General features: G+C 42.5%; 1 protein-coding gene across 1 annotated transcript in view; it reads right to left on the reverse strand.

Moving 5' to 3' along the window:
* The window catches only part of itpr3 (inositol 1,4,5-trisphosphate receptor, type 3), a 67,417-nt gene extending 46,944 nt beyond the window's left edge, over positions 1 to 20,473 (reverse strand). Inside the window, exons 1-15 of the mRNA XM_063207908.1 lie at positions 19,884 to 20,473; positions 18,923 to 18,993; positions 16,872 to 16,993; positions 16,434 to 16,520; positions 14,410 to 14,568; positions 12,621 to 12,719; positions 11,919 to 12,002; positions 11,252 to 11,398; positions 7,483 to 7,578; positions 6,728 to 6,772; positions 6,119 to 6,267; positions 5,488 to 5,587; positions 5,215 to 5,375; positions 4,161 to 4,302; positions 3,334 to 3,492 (exon numbers count right to left, since the gene is read on the reverse strand). Of these exons, the coding sequence (XP_063063978.1) occupies positions 3,334 to 3,492; positions 4,161 to 4,302; positions 5,215 to 5,375; positions 5,488 to 5,587; positions 6,119 to 6,267; positions 6,728 to 6,772; positions 7,483 to 7,578; positions 11,252 to 11,398; positions 11,919 to 12,002; positions 12,621 to 12,719; positions 14,410 to 14,568; positions 16,434 to 16,520; positions 16,872 to 16,993; positions 18,923 to 18,993; positions 19,884 to 19,975 (1,713 nt within the window). The 5' untranslated portion in view covers positions 19,976 to 20,473. The remainder of the gene's footprint in view (positions 1 to 3,333; positions 3,493 to 4,160; positions 4,303 to 5,214; positions 5,376 to 5,487; positions 5,588 to 6,118; positions 6,268 to 6,727; positions 6,773 to 7,482; positions 7,579 to 11,251; positions 11,399 to 11,918; positions 12,003 to 12,620; positions 12,720 to 14,409; positions 14,569 to 16,433; positions 16,521 to 16,871; positions 16,994 to 18,922; positions 18,994 to 19,883) is intronic.
* Between the last annotated feature and the right edge of the window lie 1,788 nt (positions 20,474 to 22,261).

Consider the following 22,261-nt stretch of genomic DNA (forward strand, 5'->3'; position numbering starts at 1 on the left):
TACTTATGTGAAATTATTACATAATGAAAGAGTTATAGTTAAACTTGGGACTGTTTTGTGTAAAAGTAACCCTTGCTGAATCTACAGTACTGAGAAATGTTTATTGTGACACCTCATTTGCTCAAATAGGACCATGTGATGGCCATACTTTGTACTGCTGCATAGTGAAAGTGAAAAAAAAGCAAAAGCCCAACTGGGAAACTCCAACTCCCATTGTCATTGTGACACAGCACTCCACAGCACACAAGTGAACACTGCACACTGCACACAACGAAATTGCATTTATGCCTCACCCGTGCAAGGGGGCAGCCCTCAGTGGCGCCCCATGGGGAGCAGTGCGGTGGGACGGTACCATGCTCAGGGTACCTCAGTCATGGAGGAGGATGGGGGAGAGCACTGGTTGATTACTCCCCCCACCAACCTGGCGGGTCGGGAGTCGAACCGGCAACCTCTGGGATGCAAGTCTGACGCCCTAACCGCTCACCCATGACAGTCCCGTTGTAATCACCTCATTTACAAAAAAAAAATCCCTGACAGATTTGTGTAATGGGCACATATGAAGTACATCAATGTTTAGACTTTCTCAACAGAGGGCTGTACAGCCCACCAAGAAGGCATTGGAGCCCTTAGGGGGGCATTGGAGCCCTAAGGGGGGGCGTTGGGAGGGCGATAGAATGATGAATAATGTCTACATTAGAATAGACTTACCAGTAATTAATTTTAACACACAATAAAATGTAGCCTAATAAGGTTTTAAACCTAAATAGCATATAAAAGATACACAGAAGAATTGAATTCAGTGAGTACGTATGCCCTTTATAATCCCACAATGGGGAAATTCTTGTATTGCAGCAGTATCATGTGGAAAAGTAGACAACATACATACAGACACAGGACCAGAGAGTTGAAAAGTATGTAAGTGACTCAAGGGAGATATAAAGTAGAAATGAAGAGTTCAGATGCAAAACCCCCTAACTCCATTACTGAAGACCTGCACTTCTATATTTTTAGAGAACCCCGTGTTGGTTTGGTTTACATTCATGTACTTGATAATACATATAAATAGTTAGGTAACACTTTATTTTAGGGATACATCTATTAGCACTAATGCATACAATATTAATGCATGTGTAAGTAACTTGTTCTAAATGTCTTGTTCATGCCCAATTAGGGATTTACTACTAATATAACCTTAGTAAGGACCAGTAAGCCTATATTTCTATTTATTAGTAAGTAGTAAGTGGCAGAATACAATGTGTATAAGCTCCCGACACACTGTGTGAACAAACCCTGAACAGTGTGAAAACAGATGCAGAATAAGGGTCCCTATTCTAAAGTGATGCATTGGTCAGCCCAGATGGCTCAGGGCCTCCGCACTACCAAAGTCCCCCTCGTTACCTAGGGCCCCCACACCACCGAGCCCCCCGGATCTACAAAGTGTAAGGGTATATTAAATAATTAACATTTACCCAGCTGAGTCATCTACTTTTCTCTTTTTCATAACAATGTAAAGAAGGTAACAGGAGCCTATATATAGCAAGGATGGAACGTACACTTGTCAATGGTGGTGGGTTGGTGAGATGTACTTTTTTTCATGTACCACTGAGTTTTAATTGTAAAAACACCCCAAAATAAATGCAGAACATTAGACTAATAGTTTTGAAGCAAAACTAATCTATTCTTTTGTGATAATTAAATTAATGTTTGAGAACATTAGCTTCAATAAGTGCAGTGCATGATGGGTACGCAATCTAGGCCAACAGACAACCTACCCAGCTCTGAGCCTACGTCCTTAGCTCCTCCCCTCACTCGTGAAATTTAGATGCTATCCAAAACAATTTGCCATGTACGTAACAACAGAAATATTATCATTGCTGCATTGGCCATGCATTGCATTTCTGACTAAGGGCGTACCCATCATGCACTGCACTTCTTGGAGCAAAGTTTCTTAAGCATTAACTTATTTATCACAAAGGAATAGCTTAGTTTCACTTCCAAACTATTACTCATCGTTATATTCTGCATTTATTGTAGGGTTTTTACAATTAAAACTAATTGGTGTATGAAAAAAATGACATCTCACCACCCACCGTCATTGAGAAGTTTACGTCCAATCCTTGCTATATAATGCTTCCAATCACTGTCTTATATATTAAGTGGAATAAGTGAGATCTATATATCTAATGAGACTCATACAGATACAGAAATGTTCTTACACTTTACTGCCCGGGGATGGGGAGGGGGTTAGAGTCTTAAGTAGTCTTAAGTAGTGTGGGGGCCCTAGGTAGTGTGGGGGCCCTAAGCCATCTGGGCTGAGCTATGCTTCACTTTAGAATAGGGACCCTTATCTGTTTTCACATTGTTCAGGGTTTGTTCACACAGTGTACCAGGAGCTTATACACATTGTATTCTGGCCCTTACTGCTTACTCATAAATAGAAATCTAGGTCTACTAGGTCCTTAATAAGGTTATATTGGTAATAAATCCCTTATTGTGCATGAACAAGACATTTGTGAATACATGCTTAACAACTGTTTTATTTTGCTTAGTACATGCCTTACAAGTTACTTATACAGCCGTTAATATTGTATGTATTAGTGCTAATAGATGTATCCCTAAAATAAAGTGTTACCAATAAAATTAAAAACTATGCAACTTTGATAGTTTTGTATTAAATAAAAATTAACTAAGATTATTGTCTGAAAAAGCACTTAGGGGGTTTTGCATCTGAACTCTTCAAATGTAAAAAAATGTAACTGTTGGCCCAGCCGTGGCTCTAACGGCTGGGCACTGGACTGCTACGCCAGGCGGCCCGGGTTCGATTCTGGCCCGGGTCATTTGCCGATCCTTCCCCGTCTCTCTGTCTCTCCCAACTCGTTTCCTGTCTCTCTCATACTGTCCTGTCTGAAAAATAATGAATGCCCCCCACAAAAATTGAAATGTTGGCCTGCCGTGGCCTAACGGTAGGGCACTGGGTTACTACATCGCCGACTAAGGTTCAGTTCCGGCCCGGGTCATTTGCCAAACCGTCCCTCTCTCTTTCTCCCCCCACTCATTTACTGTCCTCTCAAAAAAAAAGGCAAAAAGCCCTTAAAAATATTTTTTAAATATATAGAAATTTTATCAAAAGAGTTAGTAGAGCGCTACTAGTGTCCCTCAAAACCAACTGGTGCTCTTGGAAGGCGTTCAATGTTCAAAAAAGACTGAAGGAAAAAAATCCTTGGTCCAGGCACTTCAGTTGGCTAATGTAGTAAAAAAACAAACTTTATTTAAAGGACAAATGCATTTCCTTCAGTCTTTTTTGAATATAGAAATGTTATGTTGTGAATGTACCTGGTTCTTGCGGTAGCCTTCCTGTGAGTGCCGCAGGATCCGGTAGCAGAGGCGGAACATGTGCTGGTACGGAAGGTTCTTCTGATCAGACAGCTCCTCCAATCGCAGCAGAGGGCCGTCACCTTTGTCCTTCAACGGGACCTTGATGATGCCAAAGATCTGCACAGAGCATCATGGGCATTTTATTAGCACATGAAAACTGAAAATATAAAGTCCATCTGCACAACAAGCTGCTCCCGTTTCTCTTAATTTAATTATAGTGACGTTTCGGGCAGCATGCCCTTCATCAGACATTTTATTAGTACATACTTACCCCAGGAAACTATGGAAAATCCTGCACAGTTGCCATTTCAAAGCAACTTATTTATTTAAAAAGGTCTATATCAGGTCAATACCATTCATACTGACCATACACAATAGTGCTGGATTGTTTTTTACACTTTTGAATGATGACATTGATTATATCCAACACAGCCGTTTGATTTCATAAGTGTGCAAAAGGCTCCATTGTCAAAAATAATTTCAGAATTACAATTACAGAATTACAACAACTGCTGTTCTTCTGTAATAAGTGCGATACCTGTTTTAAGATCCAAAAAGGAAGGAAAAAGCAGAGGCACTCTGAGATTTGAGAAAAATATAAAAAATCCTTTAATTTAACATGGCCATGTTAAATTAAAGGCTTTTTTATATTTTTCTCAAATCTCAGAGTGCCTCTGCTTTTTCCTTCCTTTTTTTGGACCTACACTTCACCCGGTACAGATGACCACCTGAGTAATATTACCCTGCAAAGTCCCCTGAGCGCTTTAAGCCCTTTAGTGTCTTACCTGTTTTAAGATGTTTTGTTCTCTCATGAGCTTCTGTCGTTCCCGGTTGGGTTTGCCCATCACCACCTCCAGCACCGCCTGGCCGTTATTGGTCTGGTCCACCACAAAGAACACCAAGTCCTCCAGGAGCTTGATGACAAACCTGCACAACCCCAGAGACACATCGATCTCATAACATAACAGATCAGTGTCTCTGATCAATGACAATATTTGGGATTCAATGACTTCATGTATCGTCGCTGTCAGGCAGAAACCTCCTATCTCCACTTCTCATTGTTTTTTATGTATTAATTCATAAATCACTATTTTCTAAATAAATTATCATTGCAACATTAAAGTTGGCAACTAAATTATTTATCATACACATATACCCATGGAGACTGACCAGTAGATATAAAAATAAAAAACGAATATAAAAAAGTAAAAATAATAGTGGAGATACAAGGTTTCTGCTGGACAGCAACGGTATGACAGCACGGTGCAAGAGAGAAAGAAAACGAGTGGGGGGAGAGAGGCGGAGATGGACTGGCAAATGACCCCGGGCCAGAATCGAACCCAGTGCTTTACCATTAGAGCCACCAGCCATGGATCCAGCCATGAAATAATAAGAGAACAGCAAAAGGGATTTTAAGTGTGCGGACTCCTCACTCCGAAAACTAAAGTCTTTGTCGGTAGGTACTAGAGGATGACATTTTTCAGGAATTCCCGCTGGATGGGAGTCAAAATTTTAAAGATGAACGGGAGAGAGCAGGAGCGGGAATAAAGATGAATGGGAGCGGGCAGGAGCGGGAATAAAAATGAACGTGAGCGGGAATGCCGCTTGTTTTTTCTTTAAAAAACAAACAAAAAAAGCCTTGTTTTTTTTGACGAAATGGGATTGGGGTTGACTTTGAGTGGGAGTGGGCATGATTGGGAGACATTCTTTTCAGGAGTGGACGGGATGAGATTTGTTTCTTTTACTCTAGTCCGGGATGGGACGGGATGGGATTTTTTTTCTGGGACCGCGATGGGACGGGAGTGAAAATCCACTCCCGTGTCATGCTCTAGTAGGTACCTGCGGTCGTTCTGGTTGATGAGGCCCTTGTTGAAGTGCTCCACCATGGTGCTCAGCATGGAGCTGGCGTCGTTAGCAAAGTCCAGATCTCGGATCTCCATCACTGGAACAGACACGATAGCAAACGCCTCTTTGTCTTCCTTGGTGGGACAGGTCCCCAGCTATATGCAGGGGAAGAAAAGGGATACATGAAGATGGCAAACTGCTCACCGACGCGCCAAAATGACTAAGAGGCATTACCATACCTTACCCTCGAAAGAACAAAAAACACACCATGAGGCGGATGGGTCTCTCCTCCTCAATGTCTATTGGGGCATTGGTGCTTTGGATCCACGTGTTGGTACATAAATGGCGGAACCTCACATACGAGTTTCTGTGAAAGAAATTGAAAACGGACAATATTCATCCCTGTTTGAAGAACGTGTAGCAATTGTGAAAGGTATCTTAAAATATGTTGATGGTCTGTAATATTGGATGCTTCACATTCGCAATAAAACTATCATCTAAACATGAGCATATTGCAGATGCTGAGATTTCATTCATGAAAAAAAGTGTGCACCTTTACCTGCTGTCTCACATTTGAAGTAATATAATGCAATATACATATTGGACTACTGCTATTTGCCCTTCTGATACCTGCATTCAGTTGCCCAGTATTAATACATGTGTAATGATCATAGAGTGGAGTTGAATCTAATCTAATCTAATCTAATCTAATCTAATCTAATCTAATCTCATCTAATCTCATCTAATCTCATCTACTCTAATCCAATCCAATTTATTTAGCACACATTTCAGGAGGGGAAATGTCAAAATCTGATTTGAAGTATTGAATTAAGCCATGTGTCACTGTGTGGTGGTGATGCCAATTGTGGAATAATAACCAATGATGCCAATGTAGTACCTGGGCACAAATGAGTCTGTCTTCTGAAGAGTGGTGGGGTCCAGCTCAAACAGCGAGGCAATGTCGTTCCCGTGGGATACCGCCACTAGTTTGTACTTTATCCGCTCGCCCAGGCTCCACTTGTTGTTCCTGGTGTTGGTGTTGTCCGTCTAGCAACAGAAATGAAGAAATGTTTTGGTTCATTCGGTTCAGTGTTTGGTTCCTTTAGTTCATTATTATTTGTGGATCTGACAACAGGTTGAACAAATTAAATCTTTGGCTGCTTATTTCAGTGGCGTCCGCGCCAATGTCTTTTTCTGAGCGTTTCGCTCAGTGCACAATTCCAAGACTGGTAAGGGGAAAAGGAAGGACAGAGTTGAACACAAGAGCTGAATGCAAAATCAAAACTGTGTTTAACAAAAGCCGAATAAAGTAATTAAAACCGACAGACAAGGGACAAAAAATTCGGATCGAGCCCTTCATCAGTGTTCCCAGTTTGAAATACGTCATCAGATGGCTATTTCAGAACATCCATGCTGTAGCCAACTGCAGATGGAGGCCAAGTCTAAGATCATCTATGGAGTAAAATCATGTTTGAGTACCAGAATGTCTCTTCAGAGTAATACTCACATAAGTTGGGATCTCAGCTGTGTCTCCTTTATAAGTAGGGTTTTCCTACAACATGTACACAAAGACAAAAAAATACAAATTTAAGAAATGATTTATACTAGCCCCAGATTTTTTTTATGTTGCATAAAACACTTGAATGTACATTTATCAGTATTTACTAACACTGTAGTAACTACTGTCTGTTTACAGTATGTAAACATGCAGTAGGTAATCTTTTGTTTATTTGGCTGCTCCACTAAAATACAATTATTAATGTTAATCTGTTTGCACACACAGATAGTATGACGTGTTGACGTCAATGACTGCTTGTCATACAGTTCAACAAAGACGCTTTTGCACACCTCTGTAGTTGGGCAGGTGCGTAAGATGTTATCCCAGCGGGGTTGCCAGTCAAGTGCAAAGAAATCCTGCACACTGTCCATTCCACCAACAAACTTTAATACAACGTTTCGGTCGTCCGACCTTCTTCTGGTAAAGTTTACCTGAAGAATGTCAGATGACCGAAACGTTGTATTAAAGTTTGTTGGTGGAATGGACAGTGTGCGGGATTTCTTTGCACTTACTTGTAAACAGTGGCAGAACAATTGCACACAGGGCCCCTGGGCAAAACACTGATAGGGCCCCCATCATAATGTCAAAAGAACAATAGGGCCCCCCATCACCTAATGCTGGAGGGCCCTGGGCCCAGGGGTAAATGCCCTACTTGCCCTCCCCCCTAATAGCGCCGCCCCTGCGTGTAAGTGTGAACTCTTCACCTCTGCTGCAAGATAGTGTCCGGTGGCCAGATGCTTGAAGCGGTAGAGGCTGTTCCAGTGGCCTGCCCCTCCCCTACAGGGGTCATGATGCACCACCTACAACAGAGGAGACATTACATGACATTATATTACACTTTCATACTTGTATCTAAAGCCACTTACAGCTATTTAGACGATGGGAGAGGTCATGGAGAGGTCAGCACATTTAGATAGACAGTAGTACACTATCACCTGACACATCTCATTACCCTACCAGGGGAAAGTGCTGGCTTGTCTTGGACCGCCCATATGAATGAGGAAGTGTGCATGAGAAGTGAGAGGTGATGATCACCGGAAGGCCTGTGAGTGCGTTGCAATATGCGACCTTGCCTCCTCCACTTGCCTCCTCCACTTGTCTCCTCCACTTGCTTCTCGTCATGATGACATCACTGACAACAGCATTATATTTCAATATCTTGCAAAAGCTCAATTGTAGAGTCTTTTTCTCATTTGCAATTGGGATGGTGAATGAAAAACAGTCCCTCAAAAGTTGTTGTGGCTAGGCTGACAGCTGGGAAACTTTATCGTTTTCTCCACGGAGGAGGGGCCAGGAGGCGGGACGAGGAGACAAGCGCAAGTGGAGGAGGCAAGGTCGCATATTAAAACGCACTCTGTGATTGGGAGAGAAGGTGGCAGTCTATTCTCTCCCCAACAGATTTAGTCAGTGTATACACCGGTGCGTGCAAGTCAGTTTCTGGACAGGACCCATTCCCTCCCCTCCCGTAATGAACTACCGAAACAAGATGCTTGGAATTGCCGGCATAGAGCCAATCGCATGGGCTGTTTGCCTTGTCTGAGGTAAGCTGGCTAAGCTTATGGGCAGCCGTGGCCCAATGGTTGGGGAGTTGGTCTTTCAATCTGGGGGTTGTAGGTACGAATCCCACCTGACCTCTCCCTACACCTCCATCCATGGCTGAAGTGCTCTTGAGCAAGGAAGGCACCTAACCTCACATTGCTCCAGGGAATGTAACCAATACCCTGAAAAATAGTAAATGTAAGTCGCTCTGGATAAAAAGCTTCTGCCAAATGTAATGTAATGTAATAAAGCTAGCACTGCCCTGTAGGTTACACGACAACCAACATCAGCAATCTCACATATATAGGCCTAGTATACTGCACATGCCTCACGTTGATACAATATGAAGTCAGGGCTCCTCTCTACAGACAGGGAAATGACAGCGGTCCCCTTTAGACAACGAAGCCTCAGGGTTTTATCATAGTGCCGATTAAAGGGGTATTGGTTACAGTCCCTGGAGAACTGTGGTGTTAGGTGTCTAGCTCAATGGAACTATGAATGAAACAAAATCACAAGGCCAACTCCCAAAACATAAGGCCATGACAGCTCAAAAGAAAAATATCTCCACTCCTCCACAGGATCACATTTTTTTGAACTAATACAGTACAACCAGAGATCCCTTAAGTACGTATCTCTGGTACAACTAGCTGATGCATTTATCTTGGTCAAGGGAACTTAAGCCAGTGTTTCTCAAAGTGGGGCGTAAGCCCCCCTGGGGGGGGCACGGAGGCATCACAGAGGGGGGCTTGTGACATCTGATTTTTATTTTCCCCCAAGGAAATGATTTCCTGTCTCGCCAATAAGCCAATACGTTTTAAGCATCATATACATAATTATAAACATTATATTATTAATTCTCATATAGGAAATGAACACACATCTGCATTCCACTGCAGTCCCTTTGTTTTATCTCACCAGTCACTTTTCCTTTAATTATGCACAGCGCAGAAATCGTAAAATCTGCGCGAGTAGGCTACTGCTGTTGCTTGGGTGGGGGGGCTCGGAAGCATCCAGACCCTCCGAAGGGGGGAATGATGGGAAAAGTTTGAGAACCACTGACTTAAGCCATGGATGAGTGTACTGGACAGAGATGTACTGGAGAGAGTCTAATGTGCATTCCTCCTACAGCTGCTATGGGCCTCAATAAGACATACAATGCTATGAATGAAGCAAGATCACTCCCTACGACTCCCTAACCATTAGGCCATGACAGCTAGGGCTCTAACAATACACTCAACTCACGATTCGGTTTCCTATCACGATTTTGGACCTACGGTTCGATACACCCCACGCTTTTTTAATCTATATTTTAAAATTAATTAATTCGCTTTTTTCACCTTTTTAAGCTTGGATGAAGGGTATCAGTACTTTGAAAGGGTGTATCACATATTTGTTTTTCCTGTCCAGGGACTGCAGATGGAACTTAGCTATATAGCTATAATCTGGCACAAGCCGTCTTTTTACTTCTGTAATCAATGTGTATTGTGCATGGTCCCTGTTGAACTAAACTAAATAAACTAAACTAAACTAAACTAAACACAATACTGCCATCTTGCACCGTATACAATACAGTATTATAACTCTGTGCATCATGATTTCTCGGTTCAATACAATATCGTTACAGCCTTAATGACAGCTCAAGAAAAAAATATCTCAACTCCTCCACCAGATCACAGCGTTTGGAACTTCCTCCTCATCCACAACAGAAGTATTTCGTGATGACTACCATGTGAACAGAGAGATAAGCATTTTTCTTTCTTTTTTTAAACCTTTACAAGTCAGTGTGTGTGCTGTGCGCAACATGTTACAAGTATTGCAAAATGTCCATTATGTTGTAATGGCGTGACTGACTCGTTCCTGTGTACACCTACAGTAGATATGTGTTATGTCTGCATCTGGGGTCCGTATCTCGAAAGCGTCTTTGCTAACGACGGTAGCAACGTCCTTCGTAAGAGCGACTCAACTCTCTCTCGACAGCGACGCTCACCACTAAATCCAAGGGAATGGTAAGACGATCTTAAGACGGTCTTAAGACGGTTAGCAACGACAAGAATCGAGAAACGGACCCCTGGTTGCTACTGTTTGCATCTTGGTTATGTTTCTGTCTGTGATCACGGTGTACTAATGCAGCACTGGAATTTCCCTTCGGCATGATTAAGAGATATATCTGTCTGTCTGTCTGTCTATTTATATAAGATTTATGCTTCAATTCAGAGACTTTTGGGGATGCAGTGGCACAGCGCGCTAATATACTCATACCAAATACGGGCAGCATAGTCCTCGGGGAGCCAGGAGCCATTTTCCAACCCTTTCCCCTCGGACTACTTTCCTCTCTCTCTTCGCTGTCTCCCTTCCCAATAAAGGCAAATGGCAAAAATACTTGAGTGGGGTGCTCTGGTGCGGTGCGGGTGGATTGCCCTCCCAGATCCCACCTGGATCATGTTGTCCCGGTCTTACCCCATCTCTGTGTGTGTGTGTGTGTGTGTGTGTGTGTGTGTGTGTGTGTGTGTGTGTGTGTGTGTGTGTGTGTGTGTGTGTGTGTGTGTGTGTGTGTGTGTGTGTGTGTGTGTGTGTGTGTGTGTGTGTGTGTGTGTGTGTGTGTGTGTGTGTGTGTGTGTGTGTATACGTGTGTGCGTGCGTGCGTTTACATTGTCTCCGTTGGCGTGTGTGTGCGTGTGTGTGTGTGTCAGTGTGTGATTATTGTCAATGTCTTATTTATATGTTTAGTTTCACTGAACATTGGGGACTAGTCAAATGCAATGTCAAACTTCTGTGCTAACCCTGTTACATAGATTTTTGACGATAAAGTACACTTGACTTGACTTGACTTGACTTGACTTGACTCTACTCGTTGCCTGTCTACATCTTTGACTTTCTTGTTTCAATACAGGCTAAAATGCCCCAAAACAAACATAAGAGAATCCTGAGACTTGCCTCCACTTCCCACAATGCATTGGAGCTGGTAGCGGAGGTGGCAGACTGCCGCAGCGTCGTTCGTAGGAATACATGGATTCCAGCTTTGTACTCGTCGCACGTCAGAAACTTCTCTTGTTCCGCATGGAAAAGACGCACGACGTCACCCTGTTGTGGTCACATTGGATATAATTATTAGTTATTTCTCTTTTATCTTGATACTAAATAATACAACGTCAATGCAGCCGAAATGACTATATTTTGAAAGTATAGCATCATAAGTATCATAAGTATAGTGTCATACGTTTTTCCTGCATTTCAGTTTGGCTGGTAGAAAAGAAAACTTGAAGGGTTCAGATGCAAAACCCCCTAAGTGCCTTTTCAGAAAATAATCTTAATTCATTTTTTATTTAATACAAAGCTATCAAAATTGCATTTTTTATTTTATTTATGTAATATAGTTATAGTTATATGTATTATCAAGTACATGAATGTAAACCAAAACAACAACGGGGTTCTCTAAAAATATAGAAGTGCAGGTCTTCAGAAATGGAGTTAGGGGGTTTTGCATCTGAACTCTTCACTTACTAGCCAGTAGCCACTTTGACCCATTAGTGAGTGTACTGTATATTTGGCTAGTAAGATAAACATCTACGAGCCGTTTTGGCTGGTGATGAAAAGCACCTACTCCTTTTAAGACGTCTTCTCTGTGATCGCTGTACATCATGAAGAGGTTGATCTTCCAATTAGTGTTGCTGTTCACCGAGTTCACCTGCAGGGTGAAAGTTTGAAATAGCATTTAAGCATGTAATAGCACTTAATTAGCGTTTAAGAAAAATGCAAAATATACAAGATTATAGATAATTTCCATATGTTCTCCCTTAACAGGTTAGATGGTCCTTTAAAAAGAAATACAAACAAGTATTGCACAAACTATAAAACCAAAAAGTGTAAAATAGTGCACACATTTCAAAATAAACAATACAGGCAAAGAAGAGTATGTTTTATATTTCTGCTTTAGCAATGAGGTGGGGTTTTTAATTCAAGCTCAATCATCATGTAATTGTGTTCAGAAGTGCATAATCATAGACATACTGTATGTGCATGGTGGCATATTGGGGCTACATCCAATAGGGTTATAATCAGGGTGGGATTTGTCGAAAAAACAGAGAGGGGGGTGGAGATTCACTTCAAAATATAAGATGGATCAATAGTTACATTAAAGAGGAGATATCAAAACCAGAAGGCTTTTCTGTTCTGTTTTTCCCCCTTTCAAATCGCACCCTGGTTATAATGTCCTTTTTAAAAGACCCCCTGAGACTTATACATAGTGTTAGTTTTTGTGATTTGAAAGTACGTTTTGTTACATACTGTAGGTAAAAGCACCCACCTCTTTGCAGCCTGGGTGGTCTGACAGCTCATACCTGCTGGCTTGCAGAGGCTGCCCAGCGTTTACAGGGTTCAGGATGACCTTATCCCCAACCACCACCTGACACAGCCAATAGGAATCAAAGTTATCCTGAAACAGCCAGTAGGAATCAAAGTTATCCTGAAACAGCCAATAGGAATCAACGTTATCCTGAAACAGCCAGTAGGAATCAAAGTTATCCTGAAAGTTATCCATTGCTAATGACCCCAAAATCTGGTACACATTAACCCTTTCTGTTATAAGGTTGTTACCAAAATGATTGATATAACCAAATCTAGAACCAAATCTGTTACTGATGACTCTCTGCATTGTTATAACAATGTTGTTATTATGATGCACTGGATTCAGTGTGTGTTGAATCACCTGTGATCACATCTGCATCAAAACAGGAATTCCATGTGGTGTGTAATGTACTTGCGGTGAAGGGCAAGCAGGATTCCGAAGCTGCAATCCAGTGCCTCATATTCCAAATGACCTGGTGTGATGGAGTGACCATCACTAGGGTTGTGGGTGTGTTCTGACTAACATGCCAACGAGCCTGGCTCTTTGGTGTAGCGGTCAGAGCCCCAGTTTACTACCCCAGAAGGACTGGGTTCGAGTCCCAGCTGGGCAACTCTACTCCCCTTCGCTACAACCTGGTTTTACCTGGAGTCCAATTAAGGCTATACTGTATAGACCACCTTTCTTATGTCAAGACACATTCGATTTAATGCCTTAGTAGCGACCAGTGGCATAGACATCAATTTACACCACAATGTTTTCTATGGAAACTGGTAGTCGTTTTTCCTGCTTTACTTCAAAAGGGAACTTGTCTGACAAAGTAGTGAACAAGGCTAATTGTACTCCAGGACAAATCAGTTCATTAGGATTTTAACCCCTTAAGACACGCCATTATAAATTAGCTGTTACCAGAATGGCAATGATCAAGTCATAATGTATTACTAAAGGCCCCGTACACTGTCATAGTAGTGTAGTATAGTAGTTAACTTTCAATGTCTATTACAGTGTGCCACAGGAGGTACTGTGTGCATTAAGCGGATATGGATTGTAGCTTCTGAACCCAGATTGCCCATCACTGCACTGGTGTGAGTTCCTCAAAAGAGAAGTTGTTAGCCTGTTAGCAACTTCGGTAGTTGCCAATGAGAAAATGCATTGGAAACAGCAAAGTAGCTAATGTAGTTAGCAACTTTGGTTTTGAGAAAATCACTGCACTGGTGTGTATGTGTGTGCGTGTGTGTGTGTGTGTGTGAGTGTGTTTGTCAGGCCTTGACACACAGTGGCACCTGCCAACCAGCCAAATGCAGGTGAAACTTGGTTGTGACAAGTAACAAGCCACAGTGGCCGACGAGCAAAAAAGTTTACGTATTGGTATGTGTGTGTCTGTGTGTCTCTGTATACATGTGTGTGTGTGTGTGTGTGTGTGTATGTGTGTGTGTGTGTGTGTGTGTGTGTGTGTGTGTGTGTCTGTATACGTGTGTGTGTGTGTTCGTGTGCGTGTGCGTGTGTGTGTGTGTGTGTGTGTGTGTGTGTGTGTGTGTGTGTGTGTGTGTGTGTGTGTGTGTGTGTGTGTGTGTGTGTGTCTGTGTGTCTCTGTATACATGTGTGTGTGTGTGTGTGTGTGTGTGTGTGTGTGTGTGTGTGTGTGTGTGTGTGTGTGTGTGTGTGTGTGTGTGTGTGTGTGTGTGCGTGTGCGTGTGTGTGTGTGTGTGTGTGTGTGTACGTGTGTACGTGTGTGCGTGTGTGTGTTTACATTGTCTCCGTTGGCGCGCAGCTTCCAGAAGGGCTGTACGAAGAGCCAAGAGCCCTCGTTGCCCGTGCCGTCCAGCGTCACTCGCATGGCGTTCTTCTCCAGCAGGGCAGGCAAGCGCTTGTTCACCGTCAGGTATTTGTTGCTCTTCATATGCAAAAGCTGTGGGGACATCACATCACATCACATCACATCACACATCATCCTGGCTGTCAGTCCTCATTTGGAAATAAAAGTAATCATTCATTTTTGCCACACCCAGCATAGCACCTGTTGTGAAGTTATTAGTTGTTATGGGCAACAGATAATTCAGGTGTGAGTACTGCAGATTTTAATAACGGCCGGAGAGCTGTTCCATAGAACCCCACAGTTCCATTCAACAACTCTGGAATCGCACGAGTCATACATCATTTTATACCGATTGCTTTTCTAGTTCCTACCCCCATAGAGATGGGAGAGGTGACGGTTTCTTTGTGTTTGTCCACAGCCGTTTGGGCAGACGTGGCCTAGTGGTTAGAGAGTTGGTCTTTCAATCTAGGGGTTGCAGGTTCAAATCCCCCCCTGACCTCTCCATTCATGGCTGAAGTGCCCTTGTGCACCTAACCCCACATTGCTCCAGGGACTGTAACCAATACCCTGAAAAATAATAACTGTAAGTTGCTTTGAATAACTGAAAGCGTCAGCTAAGTGCAATATAATGTAATGTAATAATAATAATGTCCATCAGCATGGGTCATTGAGTGAGTCTGACAGCCCATTAGTCCGACCACACATGTTAAAACTATGTCCAAACCTTAACAAATCCTAACCCTGACCGTCATTAAAAGCATGCTCTGTCATTATACAATTATTTTAGCGTCATAAGTTTGTAAACATTCACTTTTATTAACCCCTTAGCGCAGCACGATGGCTCTCTGTAATGTCATAGCAATTTTAAGCATTAGTTAAAAGTTAAGCATTTTCAGCAAGTGAATAGGGTCGCCGGCGACCCCTGCTGCAGTAAGAGGCTACGTTTTACTGAAAAGTAAGAACTATGCCAAAACCAAAACAATTCCTAACCCTAACCGTCAGCAAAGGCATGTTTTTGTCTGAAAAAGACTCTTATTTGCAATCAGGATATTGAAGTGGGTGGAGGTCGGTATCCCAAATAGCCACTCTGACCTGCTTGACGGGTAGGGAACCGTATCCCTCCAGGGGAAGAAGGGAGGAGGGGAGGATGGGTGATACCGAGGCCAGAGGAGATGATAGAAGGGGGGATACTGAGATCCACTCCTATACCTTAACCTCTTAGTGATAACTTTTAAGATATCTTGCGCTTTCAATGTCTGTATGTGTATTGTATGGGTACTGTATATATGTGTATTGTATGGGTATTGTATGGGTACTGTATGTGTAGGGTACTGTATGGGTAGGGTACTGTATGTGTACTGTCTATGTCTATGCCTCCAGTATGTGTATGTCTGCAATGGGAAAGTAAGAAACATCATTTCAATTCTTTGTATGACAAGTCATAGGCCTCAGTCAGAGAATTTATTCTCATTTTTTGATCCTGGAAACATTAAAAAATACTTTTTTGAATTAAGGACAACCTATATTATTACTTTTAGAAGAATTATGGGAAAAAATGTATTGGTCTAAGAAGTTGTGAGAGAATACCAGATTAATGCTCAGAAATACATTGGAAATGAATGTGGGTCATTTTTGACCCATGTTATGGGTTAGTGTCGGTCCAATGGCTTATGCATTATAAGGGCTAGTATGGCAAATGCCTGTGGAACACAACCTCCAGATTAAATTGCAGTCTTGGTGTTAACGTTTGAATATTGAAGATGATGATTCATGTTTTTTTTTGTCCTTTTTTCGGCAGGGATGAAATCACAGTGGCCTGGGAGTCCACATGCATCTCTTCTACCCAGACACAATGTGACTGAACACCAACACAATCACAAGGTAGAGAAATGGATAATAAAGTGACTGGACTTGACCTGACTGCTTGTTTGTGGTGTGTGTGATTACGTGGCCCTTACCTGTACGATGTTTCCATATTTCACTACGTCTCCATGGACCTTCTTATTCTCCGCCTCGTTCTGTTTTTGCTCCAGGTTGGATGCATGCTGCACGCAATAAGGAGAAAATTTGTGTAAGAATAGGTTTCTGAAATGTCATAATAACTACTGTTGATGCATTTTACTCACAGATGACCAATTTGTTATGAACATGATAGCAATATAATGTCAGGATAATGCTACATCCTACAACAGTGTTTTGAGATGACAAGTCAAGTTTATTACATTAATTACTAGTTTATTACTAGTTTATTACATTAGTTTATATTAGTTATATTAGTTTATATTTTATTACCCAAATGTCAATAAAAGACAGTACATGGTCTACTATTTATAATGTATTTCACAGAAAAATGATAATTGTTAGTAGTAATTCCAATAGTAATGAAACTGCAATACCTGTAATTTTTGAAGGAGGACCACATCTGCGATTTTGTCTTTAGCATATTTCGCTTGTTTAGCTTTCCAGAATTGCTTTTGTGCTGAATATCTGTTCATGGGACACACCTTGAAGAGGCAGTCTGGCACATGGTAAAAAAGAGGAACAAACTGTAAGTCAGTGGTTCTCAAACTGGGGGTCGGGACTATTAATAAACTATAAACTGTCTTTATGTAAGCTAATGGACATCTTCATTTCCCCCGGGAATCAATAAAGTTACTCTACTCTACTTTTGTGTTATTTGTGCCACACGCTAAAATGTGTGCTTTTGGCACAAATAAAACAAAGGACTTCATAGCAGAGTTGCCTCGGGACCCTCCTTTATTCTGATGCTGCTGCCCCCTTTTCACTAGGAGAGCACCTGCACTACACAACTGATTGAGACCCAATGCAGCGCTCCCCCCATCTCTCTCTTTAAAAACTGTAAGTCAAGTCCTGTGTTATCTGAGTCTAACTCTGTCAATATAAATAGCCTATCAGTATCAGTATGAGTCAATATTTTTAAACCAAAACCACCACATAGTTATCCTGTTTGGTTGACGTACAGGATGGAAGGGGATTTTTTTCTCATTCAAACTACAAAGAAACAGTCGACAACCCACTCAAGTAAACTACAGTAACTTAGAGGGGAGGGCAACACAGTAAATTCAGAGGGATCGTTCACTCTATTACAAGTTCATGACTCCATGAAACAATTTGGAAACATTATTTCTAAATTGAATAGAATTATTACAATGACTAGAGCGCTTTAATGGTGGTGCACTGATGTAGTGCTAGGCTTTAACCCAGTAGGACACAGCCCTTGTTATAAATTAGCTGTTACCAAAATGGACCAAGTTGTAATGTATTACTAAAGGTCTTGTGCAATCTCATAGTGGTGTAGTACTATGGTAGTTAACTTTTCAATGTCTATTACAGAGTTCCACTGGTAGAACGCTGTGTTTTAACCCCTTAATGCGTGCCGTACCTCCAGTGGTAGTCATTGAAATGTAACTACCATAGCATTACAATACAGTACTATGACACAACACAGGGCCTTTAGCGATGCACCACGACTTGGTCACTACCATACTGGTAACAACAAATGTATAAAGCAGCATCTTAAGGGGCTAAGGGGCTACACCACTTCGCTGTTGATTGGCAGTTTGCACAGGCCAGTCATGGGTGAGTGGTTAGGGCGTCAGACTTGCATCCCAGAGGTTGCTGGTTCGACTCCCGACCCGCCAGGTTGGTGGGGGGAGTAATCAACCAGTGCTCTCCCCCATCCTCCTCCATGACTGAGGTACCCTGAGCATGGTACCGTCCCACCGCACTGCTCCCCATGGGGCGCCACTGAGGGCTGCCCCCTTGCACGGGTGAGGCATAAATGCAATTTCGTTGTGTGCAGTGTGCAGTGTTCACTTGTGTGCTGTGGAGTGCTGTGTCACAATGACAATGGGAGTTGGAGTTTCCCAATGGGCTTTCACTTCACTTTCACTATCTATCATGGCCAGACCACACAGTACTGCGGCGTCCAATCAGGAGACAGGCTGCAGGCCAGTGGCTTTAAACAATGATGTGAATGTTCAGCCTGTCATGTAGCTTTTTTATGCTGTTATACATGTACTGGAACAGGGGTCCCTGAGGATGAGAATTTGTACCGAAGGCTATTTGTTAGTTCAAAATCATCAGCAGTTGACTTGACATCCTTTTCAAGGCACACCGTGGTGGAATGCTTACTTGTTTTTCATTAATAATAATGTTTATTAAGAAAAAATATGGTATATCAACATGAAAACAGGAAAAAAGATATATAGTGACTGAAAATCTGTCTTAGTCACTATTTCCAGGCAGGCACCTCAGAAGGGCCTGGAGGTCAACCAGGGGCCCGGAGAGACCACATTGGTGACCCCCCCTGTTTTGAAATTACACTTAAAGCATTAATTCTTAAAGGGAATTGAATGCATTGCTCTATGACACACACGCACACACGCACGCACGCACGCACACACACACACACACACACACCCACCTCTGAATTTCTTTGGGGGATTTTCCAGGTCCCCTCCTGCCGGCTCCACAACACAGCGGTCATCTACAAGTCTGCCGAGGAGGAAGAGAAGAGAAGAGAGGGCCAGTTATCAAATCTGAAAATCACTTTTTTAGGATCATTGCTGAATTCCAGTGAACTGGCAAAGCTGGATCTAATTTCAACAGAATTCAACTCCAGCTCAACAGCTGATTGTGTAGTAGCCTGTCCTACAGTGTTCTCCCCTGCTGGTACCTGTACTATCAGTTCCTAAGAAGTGGGCACCCTCATAGCCACCATAGGCTATGCCACCTAAATCTGACATTCCATCAACACCAAGTTATAGGAGAGTTAAAATGTAAAATAGCCTAACTCATTTTCCCGCTTTTTCCAACTCATTAATGTTGGGGTGTAAAACCTGTTCCATTTGAAAACAGACCAAGACTAATGCTAAACATTACAGATAACCCAGGCTATCTTATCTATCTGTAGTCTACAGATGTTTGAACATCTGTGCTTGAGTGCACTGGCATTTTCTTCCAGTAACGTATGTAGTTATTTTGCCTATGAGCAGGTATCATTTTAAGGTTGCAGCACCTGTGGAAGCACTCCTATAACCTGTGTGATAATTAATTAGATCTTAAGTTAAGAATGTATAGGCCTATTGACGATGTAAAACGACAGCGAAACTGTCAACCTTCACGCCTACTACAAGTCACTGCCTCGGCGGTGTAATGGAAATGCCATACAACCTGTGGAGTTTCCAAATGTATTAGACCGTGTTTGTACACAGCACTGGCTCGTATCGGACATTAGGTTGTGTAGTAGGCTAAACGTTTCGTTGTTTAAGTAGTCTGACAGATGTCGACTCTTCCCTTTTGACAAGTGGCATGGTGAAAGTCTGTCTCACTTTACGCATAGAAGTGAGTGTCCAAACGATTGCGAAAAGCCACAAAGGACTTACCCAAGTGTGCTTATAAATCCATTGACTGTGCCCTCCGCATACAGGGACACAATGTCCCCGATATGCAAAAAACTTGACAGAGAGTCCGACATCTTCACCCTCTTCTAAACCCTCAAGACAGCAGCAACAGCAGCAGCCACGGAAGACACATCACCGTCCGTCTTCACCGGAGCTCCACCAGGCTCAAACTCAGCAAAGTCCGTGGTGTGTTTGCATACTCATTGTCATGTAAATAACCTCAACTGCCTCTTAAACGAAACCTTATCTTAGCTCATGGTTTTATGTAAATAGGTCTAGTCAAATAACCTGTCATTGGAAGCACGCGGTTTACGAAACCCTGGTGTATTCAACAGGATCTACCAGCCTCATTGTAGTAAGCGAACCAAACCAACCAGGAAGTTCATAGACTATGACCACTGTGCCCTAGACGCGTCTACAGTGAGCCACAGCAATGTTTCTGTGATTATAGCCTAACTAATGCAAAATAGCTTATCAACGTATATGAATATTAATTGACTGCAGAGGTGTCGTCCTCTTTTGGCTTCAGAGTAGAACCTTCACTGTTCCACGCTCTTTTTCCTGGCTGCACGAGCTGCGCATTGGGCTACTTCATGGGATGTTGAAACACATGTGGCAGCAGGACTGATCACCTCCCTAGAAGTGGGAGGATGAGCACTTGGCCTTATCTGATTTGTTTTCCTTCCATAGCTTTTTGAATGCTGAGACGTTCAGTCAAGTCCATTCCATTCCACAAACAAACAAACAAACAAACAAACAAACAAACTCAAAACTCTTGTATTGTGCAAACAAACAAACAAACAAACAAACAAACACAAAACTGTTGCATTGTGCAATAAAAACTGCAGTATTATTGCAGAGTTACTGTAGTTTTACAGTATTGTGGAAAGTTTGCAAACATACTGCAAATACACATTGTTTAATGTTTTGGACCAGAAAAAGTAAAAATCTTGAAAATATTTTGATTAAGGGACATTGCTACTGCGGTAGGCTATATTAACCACTCCTGCATTTCTTGAGCAGCGTTGGTAGTGTTTTCTTGGTATAGGCCTACATCAAAAAATATTGTAGCCCTCCATAACCCCTCAGACACAAATCTGACATGTAGCCCCATGATAAAAGAAGAATCATTGGTCAGGATTTTCAGATATTCTAAATCAGGGGTTCCCAAACTTTTTTTCCCTGCGCACCCACTTGTACATGTCAATGTGGTTCGCGCACCCCCTGAGCAAATATTTTGGTGCAAGTATGGATTCACTGCACATTCACTGCATATTAAGCACAGTCGTTTTCGGGGAATCCTCTTTTCCAATAGCCTTGGAATTAAACTACACTTCAGATGGACCCTTCCAGCATACAATGCACCATACAATTAAAAACTACTTAATGTTCATTAATACTGGATGAAAAATACCATATCCGCCATTGTTCTATTCAGCTCGCGCACCCCCTTAAGGCAGGCCGAGCACCCCCAGGGGTGCACGCACCCCAGTTTGGGAAACACTGTACTAAATGATAAATCCTGCTGTAGAGCCGATGTATCATTGGGCAGTCATCATGGGTAAGCGGTTAGGGCGTCAGACTTGTATCCCAAAGGTTGCCGCCGGTTTGACTCCCGACCCACCAGGCTGGGTGGGGGGTTTAATTAACCAGTGCTCTCCCCTATCCTCCTCCATGACTGAGGCACCCTGAGCATGGTACCGTTCCGCCACAGTACTCCCTTGGGGCGCCATTGGGGGCTGCCCCCTTGCACGGGTGAGGCATAAATGCAATGTTGTGCTGTGCTGTGTCACAGTGACAAAGGGAGTTGGAGTTTCCCAGTTGGGCTTTCACTTTCTTCCATCTAGCTCAGGGGTGGGAACCTAATGCAGTGTATGTCTTGAGGGACGTTTACACCCCTTGAGGCCGTCTTATACAGTCCCCCATATCATTTTTATGTTATGTCCTGTAAAGGAATCTTAGGAATTACTTTCGCAATACAATTAAGTCATATTTAGGCACCTAAGGTGGGGTCTGTTGTAAAGGTGGCTGCCTTCAATGAAGGCCTAAAGTGTAGGGGTAAATTCTGGTTTGTGTTCATAGTGTGGCCCTTGGAGGACTTTTGCAGCCCTTGGAGGAATTTGAAGTGGCCCTCGAATGCAAAAAGGTTCCCCACCCCTGCTGTGTACTATGCACTACAGTATATCTACTGTCTTGGATAAGGAATGCTTCACCGCACACACCCAAATGATATCAGACTTATCTTTCAAGAAACCTACATTTTAAAATGGTGACACTGTACACAGTAGGTTAAATTACACTGTGCTCCGGCCGCAATGATCTCAGACAAAGCTTTTGGAAATAGGAGGAGACATCTTTGC

The sequence above is a fragment of the Engraulis encrasicolus genome, chromosome 10 (genome assembly GCF_034702125.1).
Source record: "Engraulis encrasicolus isolate BLACKSEA-1 chromosome 10, IST_EnEncr_1.0, whole genome shotgun sequence".
Classification (NCBI taxonomy): Eukaryota; Metazoa; Chordata; class Actinopteri; order Clupeiformes; family Engraulidae; genus Engraulis; species Engraulis encrasicolus.